The following is a 16,206-nucleotide window of genomic DNA, read 5'->3' on the forward strand; positions in this document are numbered from 1 at the left end:
TCTCTGTCGTTTGACGCAGTTCAGTGAGAAGTAATTCTTGGACCGGTGCGAAGAGCGTTTTCGCAGGAGATTATAAAATTACAGCGTGCGTGTCAAGGAGTATTTCCCACTCTTTCGCGATAGAAACAAGATCGTTTCAGAGGGGAGAGGTAGGGATTATCAACGATATGGTTGCCTTCACACTTTCTGAGCGTAACCCCAATGAGGGCCTGCATGCCCCTTTTACGTAGAGCGTAATCGGCTGTTTTAATTTTACGTAGAGCGTTGCCGACCACTCCATAATTTAGCGTAGAGCGTAGGGGGCGCTTTCTCAATTTAGCGTAGAGCGTAGGGAGGCTTTCTGAATTTAGCGTATTACGTAGCCGGCCCTCCGAATTTAGCATAAAGCGTTGTCGGGACCCCCCCATGCAGGCCCTCCCCAATGTGACCCCGGTAAAAATAAAATGTATCGCCATCAGCTACACTGAAAAAAAATATTTCTCCACTGCGCGCAGACGTCGAATGAAACGTTGAAAGTTCGGAAAGGTCTGACGACATTTCGAACTAGCGAGAAATCTCTTTCTCAAATGTGACCCCACATAAAGAAGAATGATGTTCTATTTGAGTTATAGACAATAATTTTGCTTTGACATATCGTATCTTTTGTCTCCACCTGACTGAATGTAACATGTATTGTCCTGTATATACTGGGCCCTCTGGAATATCAACTTTATACTAGCAAGTTAAAGGTTTAACCCATCTGTCTTGAAATGAAATAAATATATGATGAGATAAATAAGCTGTACGAAGTGATACAAAGAAGTTTTGATAATTCGAAAGGTTGTGATTACAGCGTGTACAATTATATAATGCTCAATAAGGTAAACTTTTCCTTCGTACGATAGCTTTTCTTTTTCAAGTTTTTGTGCGTGATTTCAAGGAGGTTAAAATAGGTTTTCTAAAATGACGTCATCAACGTTGTGTTCTGGCCCACCCAACCGGTGACCTTGCACTGACCTTCGCCAAAGTCTGACATGTTTATGCAGAAACTGTCGACGGAGTGTCGAATTTTCAATCGTCTCATTTTCTATCATTGGCACTAAGTTACAAACTCGATTTCAACCCGTGAAGTCTCAAGGTGGTCGTGAGGAGGTCGTGACCTCGCGGCACTGTCGTCTTGTACGTACGCGTGAATTTGTTAATAAGGGAAATATATGAATGGATGGATCAAGGATGAATACCTTCATTGCACATTTTTGCCACATTGGGGTAAGTACAGGTAGCAACATGTTGAAAGTCAATAAATACAAAATACATGTACTTTGTGCGGTGCTCTGGGAGCGATCTTTACAACTTTTCATTTGACGTCATCTGCGCCATGCATGTTGGATTACATCGGGGGCAAAATCGTATCAGCCAGCCAGAGAAGCTCCGGTCAGCCAGACTCTACATGTAGCCAGAGCTGGAGCTTCTCTGGCTGACTGGAGCTTCTCTGGCTGGCTGATACGATTTTGTCCCCCCGTGGAGATCTGCTTGGAGATTATGTTTTACAGACGAACGCTGCAATGCAACATGCATGGCGCAGATGTCAAGATGACGTCAAATGAAAATCTGGAGATAAAGCTGCTTGGAGATTATGTAAAACACACGAAAATGATTTTGCTGAATCCAATTATCCTCCAACATGGTCATCGTGGGGTTCAAATTATAATTATTATGACGTCAATGAAAAGCATCTATTGGTATGATGTTCCTGTCAATTGTCTCTTATTTACAGGAAGCACAGGAATACATTTGAATCAGTACCAATCAAGGAAACGGTGCAATAGCTTGACGGGTAGATCAATAGCAAACAAGCCTTGGATGCGGAAGGTCGTGGGTTCGATCCCGGGTCACAACATTCTTTCTTTTTTTAACATCTTTTTTCTTTATTCTAATTAATTATTCTTGCTGCTGAATATCAACAAGTCTTATCTTGGCAGTATTCCACATATACAATGTCATTATTGAGTTCAAGACTACAGAAAAAAGATACAGGTTACAATTCCACTGCAGAAATGGCCTACTTATGCATCCAATAAAGGTCCTCCTTTATCCAATTGCCAACCAGCTCTAAAACAGACAGCAATCTGTCCTTCCCGTCGTCTATTTTCTGGTCTTTCACAATCATATTGCAGTTGATCAAGTGATCGCTAAATGGCGCTTGTAAGCGGCGATGACGCCCATCTCGTTGCACTCATTCCAAAACTCACTCGATAACCTTCGTGAGCGATGACCACTGCTCGCTGTATGCGCGAAAGTTATGTAGTCAGTCTCTGTGCCATTGACGTCATGTAATGATGTATTAAGGCAGGAAAATTCGGCGATGCCATCAGTCTCTTCTAACCGTTGATGGTAAGAGTTTGAAATAAAGAAAGTACATTCACGTTAAGATAGTGATAAAAATATTAAAGTGTCTTTCGCATGATCCAGCCATCTGAAAAGACGAAGTGAAAACACATCGATCTGGAATGGCAATCTTGAAAGCACCTTGATGGCAGTACAGTCATGTGATGCCATCTCACAAGACACAACTGCAAACATGTCAATGGTGTTCATAAAGAATCTGTCACAGTCCCTTGCAATTGTGTTGACCGAGTCAACAATCCAGGGAGGGGAGTGACCCGTTTGAACGTGGGATTTAGTCGCGGCATTTACGACTGATTTGTTTGTACTTCCCTGTACTTTGTACTTAAACACAGTCACAGTAACTGCTCTCTGAACTCCACAGCGACAACCTGTTAAAGATAACTTCTCATGAGCGGCCTCTGATTGTCAGTCTTTGACACTGTATTACCAAAGGTACGAGGGTCTGTTACAAGATCACTCACAAGATGTGCGCTGCTGCCGCTGCTCCAGACGGTATGGCCGACTCGCAGGTACTGTGTCTTTCTTTGTACGTGCTACTCGTACTTGATTAGCAGGATATATGCGTAAATTTATAAGAAAAGGATCTACTCCTTGATATACGGAAACAGCAGCCTTTCTTGCTATTGTCAACTGTATGCATGAAACGGCGTTCGTACTTGATAGTCAAATTTTGTTGTCAACTGTCCGTTCCATTTCAATGTTGGCAAATATGTACTGATTGCCATAAATGATGATAACGCTCAACTTAACCATAGACAGGACGGGGTCCTATGATAACGCACTGTTTTCTTTTTTTGGCATGGCAGGTGGAATACAACGGATGATAAATAACTTTCGATAGGCTAAATATTTACCTGAATACTCTTGTTGCTATACACTCCCATGAAACGAGAGTGGTACTTATATTCTATATGTTCAGTCATGAGTTCAGGAAGTATTGATTATTCGCATTAGAGACAATGACAAAAGGGTTAACGCGTATATGTAGTTTTTAAAAAGATTTCTAGTAGGAGCACGGTACACAAAGAAATAGACATAAGAGCGCTGCACTCAAGTACACTAACTTATATTACAGAGCCACAGAATAGATAACGTTATATAAGGATATACAAGTTGAAACTTTTCAGATAAGATAAGATACACGTAAGGTCTTGATTTATGCAAGGATAATGTCCTTGATTTATGTAATACCAAGGATGTTTTATATAAAACCTCCTTGGTAATACAACTCAAATGTGCGTATGTAGTTACTACAGTCACCGCATTAAAACACGAATGTGGTATTCCTCAGCTTCATCAGAAAATAATAATCTGTGCTATTCGCAAAACACCGACTAGATTGATGTAACTTCATCCCTTTGAGCTCGTTGCTTAGAGGTTGAAGTTGACCCAATGCCTGTGACTGGATTTCAATACTTTGCTAAAGCGACGCCTTACGTTTTGACTGTTCACTGCAGCCTTCTACACGACACCACAAAGCCGAGAATAGTGTAAGCATGACATGAAAGAAAAACATTGGTATCATTAAGACAATTATGTTGATAATGATGTAAAAGTTAAGGTTTATCTATCTATCTATCTATCTATTTATTTATTGAATTGTGAATTAGTGATGCACTTTTCCGTGGAAACAGTTACTGATGAAGTGACATCCTTGCCACTTTCGTCATTCTAAAACTCCAACAATAATCTTTTAGAAACATTGGTTGGGCATTCCTTGTGTTTCCTTACTTCGAAATGTTGTCCACCCAATGAGCTTCAAATACTTGGTCCACGCAAGGGGGTTCTCATATAGACCCTCCTTGAATCCTCCTTGGCCCACATGAGGACCTGGACGTCAAACTTCTGCGGTCGTCAACCCCGTCTCCATCCCAAAACGTGTCATTGATTACACCTGCTGACGAACAGGAGCCGCTGGAGCGAATGATTGACGTCGCTGACGACCGACGGAAGGTTTCCCACGAACTGTTCCAGATAAAACATTACAACTGGGTCAGGGAGTAACCTGACGCGTCTAACCCTGCCCTTTGTGCAGTTGCCAAAAACGTCTTTTATCCCGTGAGCCTCTGGGATATTTGACCTTTCGACTTTTGAAGACTATGCCACTCAGTCTAAAGGAAGACAATTTTTATCGTTTTTTAGTTTCCAAGAAAAAAAGGAAAGTAAGGGAATAAACTGCTTTTTGAACCATCTATATTTTACATCACAAATAGATTTGCTTAGAATTTGTTTTAAAAAATCAGAAAATGTTCCATAAAGGAATTACTTCATTGAAAAGAAACCCCTCCACATTCCCGGTGTGTGGTGGTCCGTGACGTCAGCACGGCAGGGTGTAGCACGTATACCAGCTAAAGGTTTGTGGACACGGCACAAGGTGGTCACAGTTTCTCAACAAACTGACAAATTCTCACCTATCAAAAACATTTGGATCCGTGCGAGACCGTCTAGCGGTGGAAAGACAGCGCCATGACAGATGTCATAGTGAACGGGAGCATAGAAGAGGAGACGGGAGAGAAAAGCCCGCCAAACGGTCACCGACCGTTCCGGAAGGTATGTCTACGGGAATACAAGGCGAGGGCTTCCGACGAACCTCACAAGATGACACGGTTTAAAGGAAGGGTGGGGGGAGTGTGTTTTTAGCGATCTACATGATATGTGTGCTTTTAAACATTTTCCCTGTATGCCTAGCATTCGCACATCTACGATAACTTGTTGCAAATAGGGTTAGAGAGTTTGGAGACAGCACCTAACGCTTGGATAAGTCGGTGGGTGGACACCGAAAACCTCAGATCGGATATTGACTCACTACACGACAACAGGTAGTGACTAAACCTGGGTCAGTGAACACAAAGTCCGCAGGTTGTTAAGTTATCAGTAAAAACTGGGTGTGGTGCGTCTGGAATTTCATAAACTCTGGAATACGTGGAGGAAAAAACAGACTCAGAATGGGCCATCTGTGGAGGAATGTCAACAATTTTGTATCACAAAGGACAGATGGAAATGTGCTATTTGCGGTGCACAATGAGGAAAAATTTAGAAGATTGCAGTGCAAACATGGCAGAAAATAATCTGTTGATTTGCATGCTTTGTTGCCATTTATTTGTCCAATAGAGATCATGAAAATGTGTGATAAACTGTTTGTATCACAATAGAACACCTATTTAGCTTGTTTATCTATGCAGGTATGTGTTGTGTTGTGTGATGTAGGGCTTGCACAATGTCTGATAGTAACTTGTTTTGTCTTGCTGTGGTTTCTGTGTAAGTGTTGCAATCATTTGCTCTTTGATTTATATATATCAGTGCAATGATAATACAGGAAGGATATTTATTTACACATATAAAATGGTACACATGATAACTTGTGTGATACAATTGCTAGAGTGGAAAGTGGGCCCTTTAAAAAACTTAATTAACATAATTCGAAATTAACGATGAATTCAGGAAAGCTAACGTGCTACGTAGAAATAAGCTACCAATTATGCTTCACAAATAATATACCGACGATACTTAACATTGAGTTAGAGTGTGCTGGTTATGAGTATGAATGGTATGATTAGCGTTGAAATATCTTGAGGTAAATATTGTTTTGAAGTCCTTGTGCTGGGTTTGTGCCCTATCATTACCACTGTCAGTTGACTAGCTGCCACACCTTGTTAAGAAAGGTTACTGAAGTAACAAGCCTTTGATATTTCAGAAGTAACTGTAACATTATTATTCACCTTCACCCTGTCCCATCTAATAGTTTAAAGTAGGCAGAAAAGCTGGCTATTTTGGGTCACTTCTGCCAAGCTAGCATGCCAACAAAATGTACAGATGAAACACCATACAAAACCTTCATCAACGTACCATACAAATGTATCTAGCAGAAGCAATATTGTAAATCGTTCACAGTGGTTTTAAGTTCGGGGTGAAGACGTCGCTGTGAAAAGTGTGATCATACAACAACCACAAACCTTTCCCCTTTACAGTATATATCCCAGTGACTTCAAATTCAATCATGTGTATTGTAAGTAGTCGTGGACACCAATTTTTGCTCTTGTGCTTCGCAGGGCTCCAATCCGTTGAACCAGACGCAGCGCGGTCGACTGCAGCACAGACGGAGCGTCCTCAACACCCAGATCAACAAGGAGATGCGGATGCGGGCCGGTGCAGAGAACTTGTACAGGTAATAAACACACCTAACCCTGACAGTTATGAACTTATGTAGTTTTTGCTCATGCAATTGCACTGTTATTCCATGACACATATAAACTAAACCTTACAAAATTTTTATTCCAAAATGAGCCTTTGGTCGCGTACCAACAATGTCCTTTTAATTGTTTGAACTTTGAAGGTCAAAGTGAATTTTCTGAGATAATGTAGGTTTTTGTGACATTGTTAGATAGTTAACAGTCCAACCATTGTCTGTCAGGTGTAGATTGTGCAGCTTCTTACATACCAAGGGTATCACTGCATTTGTGAATGTGACAAGCATTGATGTAACATTCAATTGGGAATAGTTTGGTGGAAGTTAGGATAAATCCTTTGGAAGGTCGTTCAAAAGAGTGTTTCCTGACCATTTTGAAAGCATACTTCAACTTGATATTGAAGTTACAAATCTCCATGCTTAAATTGTGATTATCCTATTCTTGGCATGTATCAAACACCTGTAGACTTCACAATAGCAGTGAACGGTTCACAGCATTGCTTTCTAGTATAGACCTATTCTGGTGGCCTTTGCAAGAAGGCGTTGGCTTGGCCTCTTTTCTTCTCTTTGAAGAAGAAACATTTTAAAAGTGGTCGTTCAACAGGTGAAATATTTTAGCAGGTGTTTAAATAAAATCACTGTGAACAGGTTTAAACTAAAGTTTGTATAAAAGTTAGGTACGGAATTCTCTCTTAACTCTTAACATCGACTGCCTTTGTATATCTGATAGGTTCAAGTACTTTAGATGGTCAAAGTTTGGATTTCTGTGTTTACAGGAGGTTTAAATCTGTTCCCCCAAATTCTATGCAGGATTCTAAGGGATGATTCTAAACAGGTGTGTTGAATAGGAGCTTTATGTCTCTGACCTGTCAACACCCTTGTAGGGAATGTTACCGTAAATTCATTTACTTTCACGGTAGGAGAAAAAAGGAGGTTTTCACGGGATAGGTCCTGGTAACTAGCACATTTTCCCCTTTGCGATTTTGTTGTTTACTTGTTTGTAGTCAAGAGGACAGGTGTGCTAAGTTGGGAGGTACCTGTGATGTATACAGGTGAGTGAATGGGACACCAGCTAAACCCTGCAGTCCTTGCCACAGGGGGCCATCTTCAGATCTCAGATTAGAACCTAGATTATAACGCAAGGAACAAAAGTATAGTCTATTCTTGTCACTCCACTTACCTGGCTATGTATTGTAATTTGTAGAAGATTCCAAATGGGTATGTACAAACCTTCTGACTTCGACAAGTCAAAATGTCAGATACTATCAGTGATAGGTTCACTATAAAAAAAAGTACACAGCCTCCTTGTGTTTTCTAGAGAATTCTATGATCCCCAAAAGGAAAAAAGAAGATAATTATAACCTATGATGTCATCTGTTGCATGATGCACAGGTTGCTTTTGGGGTAAAACAAAAACCCTTAGCCAGGCCCCAGGCATTAGGCGAGTTGTGAGTGACAGGGCTGGAGTCACCTGCTGAGGCCATGTTAGAGATATGCACATTCTTGGCACAGCTCTCTTCTGTCTCTGCCAAAACTCAGAGGTCAGGTTTGACCACAAAAATGCGAAGCTTAAGTTCGAGAATGTTGAATTTGTTCAAATGGCAGTAGATCGTCAAATTTTTTAGTTTTGTTTCGTGCAATTGTTCGGAAGATATCTTTTGCCTGAAAGTTATGGTATCTTTGTTTTTTCATACAAGTATTAACATGGCTCTCAACTGCCTTTAGGCCTAGCCCACAAGTTTTGCACTGTAAGTACAAGCTACGTAAGACCAGACTGTAAAGTTTGATACATTCACACTGGGATGGACCCCTACTCTTTTTGAAAAGTGTATTGAACAAAGTTCAATTTCTATCCTAAGTTGCAGGTATGGCTTTAAAATGGAGAAAAAAAATTAATGAAAGTTGCATTGTGTCTCCCATATTCCATATTGTCCTTGGTGTCTTTAAGATTAATGTGACAGGTAGTATGTTCACTGTTCAGCCTACCAGAACAACACGTTTTCTTGATTGCTTGTCCCAAGGACATGGTAGAAAGGTCTCTTGTGTGATCAACATATGATCGTCCTTGTCTTTACCAAAAAAAGTCCTGTTACGTTCAATCTTTGGAGTGTGGCTGTATTGTACCTATTGTATCTGTACATCAGATAAGAAGTGACATGCTCTAAGAAAACAATGACTTGCAGCACATCAGCGGCTTGTGATGACACATTGCCATTATGTGTAATTATCTGGCTCAAGCAAGCCCCCCCAGGTTATGTCTCACACATTTTACTTCTGCATGATGAGACTTAAGGAGGGTGGAACCATGTCAATGTCCTTATGGCACACCAAACTCCATCCTACATTTATCCTGGGGAAGGGCTAGACAAATCCTATAACCTTGATAATTTTTGTTGTCATCAAAACAAGACAGACCTTCTTTTCTTTTCAGTTCTGGCTCAATTACCAAAGCTAATCTGACTTGTTTCTAGACTCTTCCTAATCACAGGATAATTTGTTGATGGGGGCAATTTTGGCAAATGTTTGTGTACACTTGCTCCAGTTTATTGCAAAGATTGAAGAACAAAAAAAACCCATCTCATTTTAGACCTCAGTCTTTCTGTGATATTATATGATGACCAATATCTGTATCTGTTTAGCCAGTATGACCATGCTTTGGTAACGACCTGTTACACCTGACCTTTGCACATCTGACTTCAAGCATTGTTAAAGCTATCTTATGAGGATGCCTCTACTGTACTCGGTAGTAACTAGTTCCACTCTCTGATAGTTCAAGGGAAAAACTAATTTTTGAACACCAAAATATCAATACATGTGAGAAAACCATAATGTTACTGAAAGAGTACAGGAAAAAAGTCAGTGGCCAAAGGTGGAATTTACCCCTTGCAAAGTTATTTTTGCCCTGGGTACACATGGTGTTTGCTTTGACGCACGTCGGTATGTATATTTGAAGCTGGTAAACTGCGTATGCTGTGACACACCTGTCATGTAAACAATGGGAGTGACCCACCTTTGCACAGGTAATAAACACTCACCTTACAGGTGGTTTCTTTGATGATTTTTAAATCTTACGCCAGTGGTGGACATCTATCTTCTTTTGGGGTCTCTAAGAGTCCCTTTGGTACCATGATATATGGGTTACAATAAATTTGGCAGAATTGATACTAACTGAATATGTAGCTATGAATAAGTTATGAAGTGAGCATGAAATATAAAATCTAATCATTCCCAGTTTTTGTCACAACCTACCAGCACTCCTAAGATAAAACCAACTATTGTTGGTGACAAACACACACACACACACACACACACACATACACACACACTGCCTAGAACATAACCACCATTTTTCATGGAGGCAATAACGCACGATGTATGGTGCAGCTGGAATTGAGAGGGCACCAGTTGAAGTACCTTTTTGTTCACCCTGTATGGTATGGTATAGTACAGAAGAGCACTCAGCTCAAATCGCTAGTGTTATGTAACATTTGTTATGAAACATTGCCGTATCTGATTTCTTGCAAATGATATTTTGCTTTGCCACGGCAATTGTATGTTGGCAAATGTTTAGCTGAGAAGTGGGATAGATTTGTGTTAAACAAAAATGCTCTGCTTACTTGATGAAACAAAATTCTTACCCACGCTTTTAAACAAGCCATGTTACTGTGGGTAAGTGGCTGTTGCTTTTCCCAGGTTACTGTAAACCGTGATACTATTGCCGTATTTTAATTTTAGTAGTGACCTCTCCTCCACAAATTCATGACACTGAGAATATGTCTGCTTTGTATGACTACTGTATGACAGAATCATTTCAACTGCGAAATTAAAACTCACAGCAAAAACCTTTTTTTTTCTCCTAGTCTGAAATAAAGCCACCCAAAAACTAACTGAATTTGCAGTATTGCAGCCAGAAAAGCCTCAGAGCTTGTACACACAAACGAGTATAAAGCAAGGTTTTTCTTTCCCACAGTAAGAAAAAGGAACAACTACAATGCCTAACAGCTGAAATGTTTTCCTTAGACTTCCTGCTCTAAAGAATGTCTCAATGTAAGATATCCGTACAGAGCTCACAAAGTGCAATGTAATATATTATGCACAATGAATAGCCATTCAAGCTTGTAACAGGTGACATTCCGTGCACTGCACAGGTCCAAACACAATGGAGGTTCGCCATGTTTGGATCCCAGGCACAAGAAGCATTTTGCCTATCAATGTTGTATTTATTTAAGTTTTTGTAAAGTCAGAAAATCCTGCATTTATTAGGTTTGTGTGGAAAGCAATGATATCTTAAGTTATAAAAACATTGGTCAAAATTGACATGAAAAAGAAAAAATGTGTTTTCTTTTTCGCTGAGCTTGCTTTTTCCGACTGACAGCACATGTGAAGATGTAGTCAGCTGTGAAAAATGTCTGGCCTCAAAAGATCTTCAAAAGTCTTAAGTTTACACAGGCTGTCCTTAGATCTTGCCGTTCAAATTTCTACTAGTTGAAAGGAAATTGTAATTGAAATGGTGTCAACATTTGAATGAGACAGTGCAACACACCTGTATTTTCAAAACTGTCCATTTATTTCATGATTGATTACGTTGTTAACATGGATTGAATGTTTATATTCTTCATGGCAAGACAAAGAACCTCATTAAATATGTAGAAGCAGCCTCTCAAACCATTGTTACACAGGGACATGTGGTCAAGGAAAAGAATACACACCAAAATTTGTAGACATGCCTTTGTTTTCTATAGAGGTTGTTTTCGTGCTCTTGGGTTCTGTTTTGTTCTGGTATGTTCTTCATAATGAAGCTAGTACTTGCCCTTTGTATGTGGCCAGGTATTCAGGAAATTCCGCTCCTTGTTGTGTCATTTACAGCGCTGTGTCTCATGCGTGTCTTCCATGGGCACTTTATTAAATTACAAAGACTTCTTGAAGAACGTTCAAGGCCACTGTAATTGTAAACCAAGCTTGGTGGAAACTCTGCTCTAAACACTAGCCCGAGGGTTTGGAGTTGTGTTGTAAAAGATAGCAGACTAAACAAGCCGTGTTTCTCAGATCCCTGATCAGTTGTAGGTGTGAGTGAAGGAAACCAGACTTGTTCAACTTTGTGTTCTCTAAAGTGTAAGCACTTAACTTTGTGTTGATGTTAGCTGTCTTTATGCCCCTGGGCCTTTTAGACTGTTATATGTTGTCATGAGTGAATTACTGACTGGGGATTTTATAGGCTGTGTCTGCCCTTAACCATGAGTTATAATGCCTCTGTTTGAATTGATACATGTTCATGATTTTTAATTCTTAGAGAATTCTTATGCTCAGGAAAAAGTGATGTGAGTTTGGACCCTCTAACAGCTTTCTTCGGGACTGCAAGTCAAAAGGAATGAATGATTTTTTAAATCCATTTTGAATGTGCAGATTTGTATCTCTATTCCCTTCCCTACTACCTGGATACTTTTATCTATACCCTGTAAGCATTTCAAGTGCATACCCCATTATATTGCCATCATTGAGCTCTCAATACCCAGTTTGTTTGCCAATATCTCAGAGGGGTGCCATATATCAATCAGCTCTGTTTGTTCATGTTTCCGGCCAGGGGAAGGAAGCAAGCATGGGAAGTGACTGTACTGTTGTAGCACATGTCAAACAGGTCGTACACATCCTGCATTGACTACAGTATTGACTGTTATGCTTGGTAGAACTTCAAAGGCATATTTACATACCTGTACTATACAGGAATCTTGCGTGTATTTGTAAAGGTATGAAGGTCCTTCATGGTCAAGAATAACTATTCTATATTTTTCTCTCAGTGAATAATATGTATTTTGGTACGATGGCCAAGTGAGTAGAGCGCTTGCCTTGCATTCGGTAGATCGTGAGGCTGTCCGTTATATCAAAGACTTTAAAAATGGTACATACTGCTTTATCTGCTTACCACTCAGCATTTGGGACATGTTATGGGAGTTAAAACAAGTTGGCTGCTTTGTACAGACTTTCTACGTACAAAGTGTGACATTGTTGACTGTTTTTGCACAAGTACGTACAAGGTAGGACACACAGTACATTTATAGCACCAGATCACAGCTGCTGATTACTTAACAGTGAAGACCGTGTGTCCCATATAACATTACAGGCTGTTTTTCTGTTCTGTCTGAAGTACAAAGCTGACTGTTGTTCTTGGAGGACTTCTGATGTTTTTGCAAGAGGCAGTATACGGATCACTTAACACTGGCCACCTTACAGCTGGAAAGAGTCATTTAGACAGCACCATAATTGATAGAAGCCCTATATTTTACCATTTTATGATTATAATTAATAACTGTAAGTCAGACCACCTTGACCTTGTTAAAGGTCCTAAAAGAGCATGTGCTTCCGACTCCGACATATGCTCAAACCCAAGACCATGTGGAAGAGAACCAGAATGGTGGAAATCAAAGAGGACACCGGACTACAGTGGTACTAGAAAAAGCGGAAACAAAAGCCAAGGACCATGCAGCCTAGCAAGTGGTAATAAGAGGAGGAAGGGGTCAATTGCTGGCTTGAACAAGTTTTATGTCAACCTACGAGTTAGTTAATTAGACTGGAAGGCATATTTATATGTATGGTCTTATTGTATGTCATATCTGCTTGTGATTTGATTATAAACATAACGTTACATGTATCGGGCTTAAAAGTTAAAAGATTTGTTGGAAAGGAAATTGCATATTCGCCTGGTGTTATCGTTGGTATGAAAATTATATTCAGCAGTCTTCTTTCCCTTTTTCTTTCCTTTCTCTCAAGTCCCATGACTTCCTGTTTTTATTACACTCTTTTTCTGCTTCACCTGTGAACCTCCTTTAAACCTCCTTGGTCTCTCTTACCACCCTTAACAATGGACAGAGCCTAACAAGGTTTCCTATTATTCCTATTATTCCTTTCCTATTATTTTTTATTTTCCTGTTTTCTTACACACTTTTTCTGCTTCACCTGTAAACCTCCTTGGTCTCTCTCACCACCCTTAACAATGGACAGGGGCTAACAAGGCACTGTACTGTCCAGACCTGACTGGTCACCTTAGCCACCAGGACTGTGAAAGCTCCCATTGTTGAGTCTGGTCTGTTTGGGTTAGCCTAGATCATGAACCTGTGCAGGAAATGTCAACAGGTCTGGGCTCAGGGCCTGATAAAAAACATCCCACACTGAACAATACTCAGAATTGTCTCGCTACAGCAGGCTGAAACTTCAACAGATATGAAATAGCAAACAATTTGAATTTTCGACAAGCTTTATTCAGTCAACATTATAGTTTATGATAATTTTGTATTGGAAACTGAGACCTAGAAGTAGAGCATCCCACACTGAACACACACACAGGCCAGGTCTGCCTATAACAGGCTGAAACTTCAACAGATATGAAATACCAAACAATAGATTTTCAACAAACTTCATTCAAAATTATAGTTTATATATTGGAAATTGAGATCTAGAAGTAGAGCCTTAAGATGGTGAATATTCAAGGTGAATATAATAAAAGAACATGAGACTTAAGACGGAACAAAGGGAACAGAAAGGCTGACAAGTGTGATTACTGGCCCAATTTCCTTCCTTCCTGTGGTGACCTTGTAAGATTCACATTAACCTTGAAAGCATGTGTAATGGGTCGTGAAGTGCTCAGAGGCTCCCCTGTGATCCCGACATCTGCTGCACATTTAACAAGCAGGTCCTGGGGACGTCAGTGCGTGACCTTCCCTCATCCTACGGGAACATGGATGATAAAGAGATTACTGTGTAGTACTTTACATCTGACTCTCCAATATAATCTTTCATAAGTCTAATCCAAGGAGATGACAGAGCTAATTTTGAACTTAACATTCGCACATGTTTTACAGTAATTTTCACTGCCTATTTGCTCTTCTGTTGAAGGGGCGTATTGTACTATTTGTAGAATCTCACTGAGCAAAATGTTAAAACAAAGTCAATCTTTTTGGTCATTTTTCTATATCATACGTTGAATCTACCTTATTATATTACACTCAGCGCATGAATGTGACTTTGTTGTGTTGTGATGTGATGTCTTGAACTATGTGCACTTCTTTTTACATTCTACGGCTGGGGAGGTTTCGGCAGGCTACCAAAAACTAGGGGACTTTGTGCAGCTTGTTGTTGGCCAACGAAGGAAATGTAAAAGATGACTTGAAAATGTTGGAAATTTAGTTGCAAATGTTTATCTAAATGGAGATTGTTGAATTCAGAATATTTGTAATTCATGACTTGGGGTGCATTTTGACAGTGAAGGTTGTTTGGTCTTAGCCAGACTAGAGCTTGTATGTCATCAAGATCAAGCTATTGTCGGTAGTCATGCCATACCGATCACATGGCAGCCAATGTCTTAGAAATGAACTTGAGAGGTCAGGTACCTCACAAGAAGAGGAGGATTGCCTTTGTTACAGTCTTTGAGGGTTCCCATGGCACAGGAATAACTCTCGGGTCTCAGAAATAGGATTGGAGAGCTTACCCTTTATCTGGAGAGTGTGCTAGTGGCTTTGCCAGTGTGCTGATAGAACTTGGGGGAGTCACGAACTGACCCTGCAAACAATATGCCTGTGGCTTGTGTAGGCTAACAGCTCAACAACTGTCAAACACTGCCTGCTGCATGTATGGGGACGTGCAGATAGTGTTACAGTATACAAAGTAGTATCACCATTAGCATAGCAAGAGCTGTGGTAATGTGAAAACGATAGCCTGTAAGGAACATACCACAAGGCAGTTTGTTTTGTGCTAGAATATGTTGGCAGACATTTAATTACCTTTGCCAAGAAGGGTATATTTTAGGTAACCTTTGTGTGTTTGTCGCCAAGAAAACTAAAAAAAGTCTGGATGGATTGGTTTTATATTTGGTGTGTTGGTTAGTTATAATTAGTTGTTAACAAAAACTGGAAATGATTAGTTCACAATTTATGGGGCCCGCCCCCTAGTGGCTTGCTTTGGTACTGCACCCGAACTTCCAGTTTTGATATCTGGTGTTCTAGACCAGCTCTGGTCGTGATTTTTGGGTGGCTCTTGGACTTGTGAAGAAGTGACGTGAGTTTGGGCCCTCTAGTTTGTACTAATTGGCCGCATGTAAACTTGTTGAAATTCAATACCCAAAAATAATTATAACCAAAGTAATAGAATCAAGAAATAGTATGCAGCTTCTATAGTCTACTGTCAAATGTTAGCAAAAATAAGTGGAAATTTATGAATGGAATATGTAGATGTCTTAGATTAGAAGTGCACAATAATGGTTGTTTTATGTTTTACCTCCTTCAAAGAGGTATGTTTACCCTTAAGAAAACATGCTAATAGTACTCGAGTCTTGACCTACCACCATCTTCAGAGAGGTCTTGGTCCTCAAGACTTTCTCAAGAACTCCAGTGTCTGATACTTGAAGTTGAAAGGAAAATGGGCTTGTTTGTCTCAGGGGAGACCCTAACAGCCATAACATCAGCTGCCATGTCTAACCATGTTTGGTAACAGGTTTGAGTCACTTCTCACTAGAACACAGGAAAAACCCTGGATTGTGTAACAGGTGCTGGTTGGAGAAGAACAAAGAAAACTTGTCTGTGCCATGATAAAGAAGAGAACAAAACACAAAGCATGACATAATTTGAAATATACAATGTTCACTG

General features: G+C 40.0%; 1 protein-coding gene across 7 annotated transcripts in view; it reads left to right on the top strand.

Moving 5' to 3' along the window:
* The first annotated feature begins 2,776 nt into the window (after positions 1 to 2,776).
* Positions 2,777 to 16,206, top strand: part of LOC136438753 (rhophilin-1-like) — a 36,214-nt gene continuing 22,784 nt past the window's right edge. For 5 of the 7 annotated variants that reach the window (XM_066433666.1, XM_066433667.1, XM_066433670.1 and 2 more), the window contains exons 1-2: positions 4,700 to 4,938; positions 6,438 to 6,553. In XM_066433666.1, the coding sequence (XP_066289763.1) occupies positions 4,855 to 4,938; positions 6,438 to 6,553 (200 nt within the window). In that variant the 5' untranslated portion in view covers positions 4,700 to 4,854. Of the gene's footprint in view, positions 2,898 to 4,698; positions 4,939 to 6,437; positions 6,554 to 16,206 lie in introns of those variants that run through there. The other 2 variants (XM_066433668.1, XM_066433669.1) reach the window with 2 other exon arrangements.

This window comes from Branchiostoma lanceolatum, chromosome 7, assembly GCF_035083965.1.
Source record: "Branchiostoma lanceolatum isolate klBraLanc5 chromosome 7, klBraLanc5.hap2, whole genome shotgun sequence".
Classification (NCBI taxonomy): domain Eukaryota; kingdom Metazoa; phylum Chordata; class Leptocardii; order Amphioxiformes; family Branchiostomatidae; genus Branchiostoma; species Branchiostoma lanceolatum.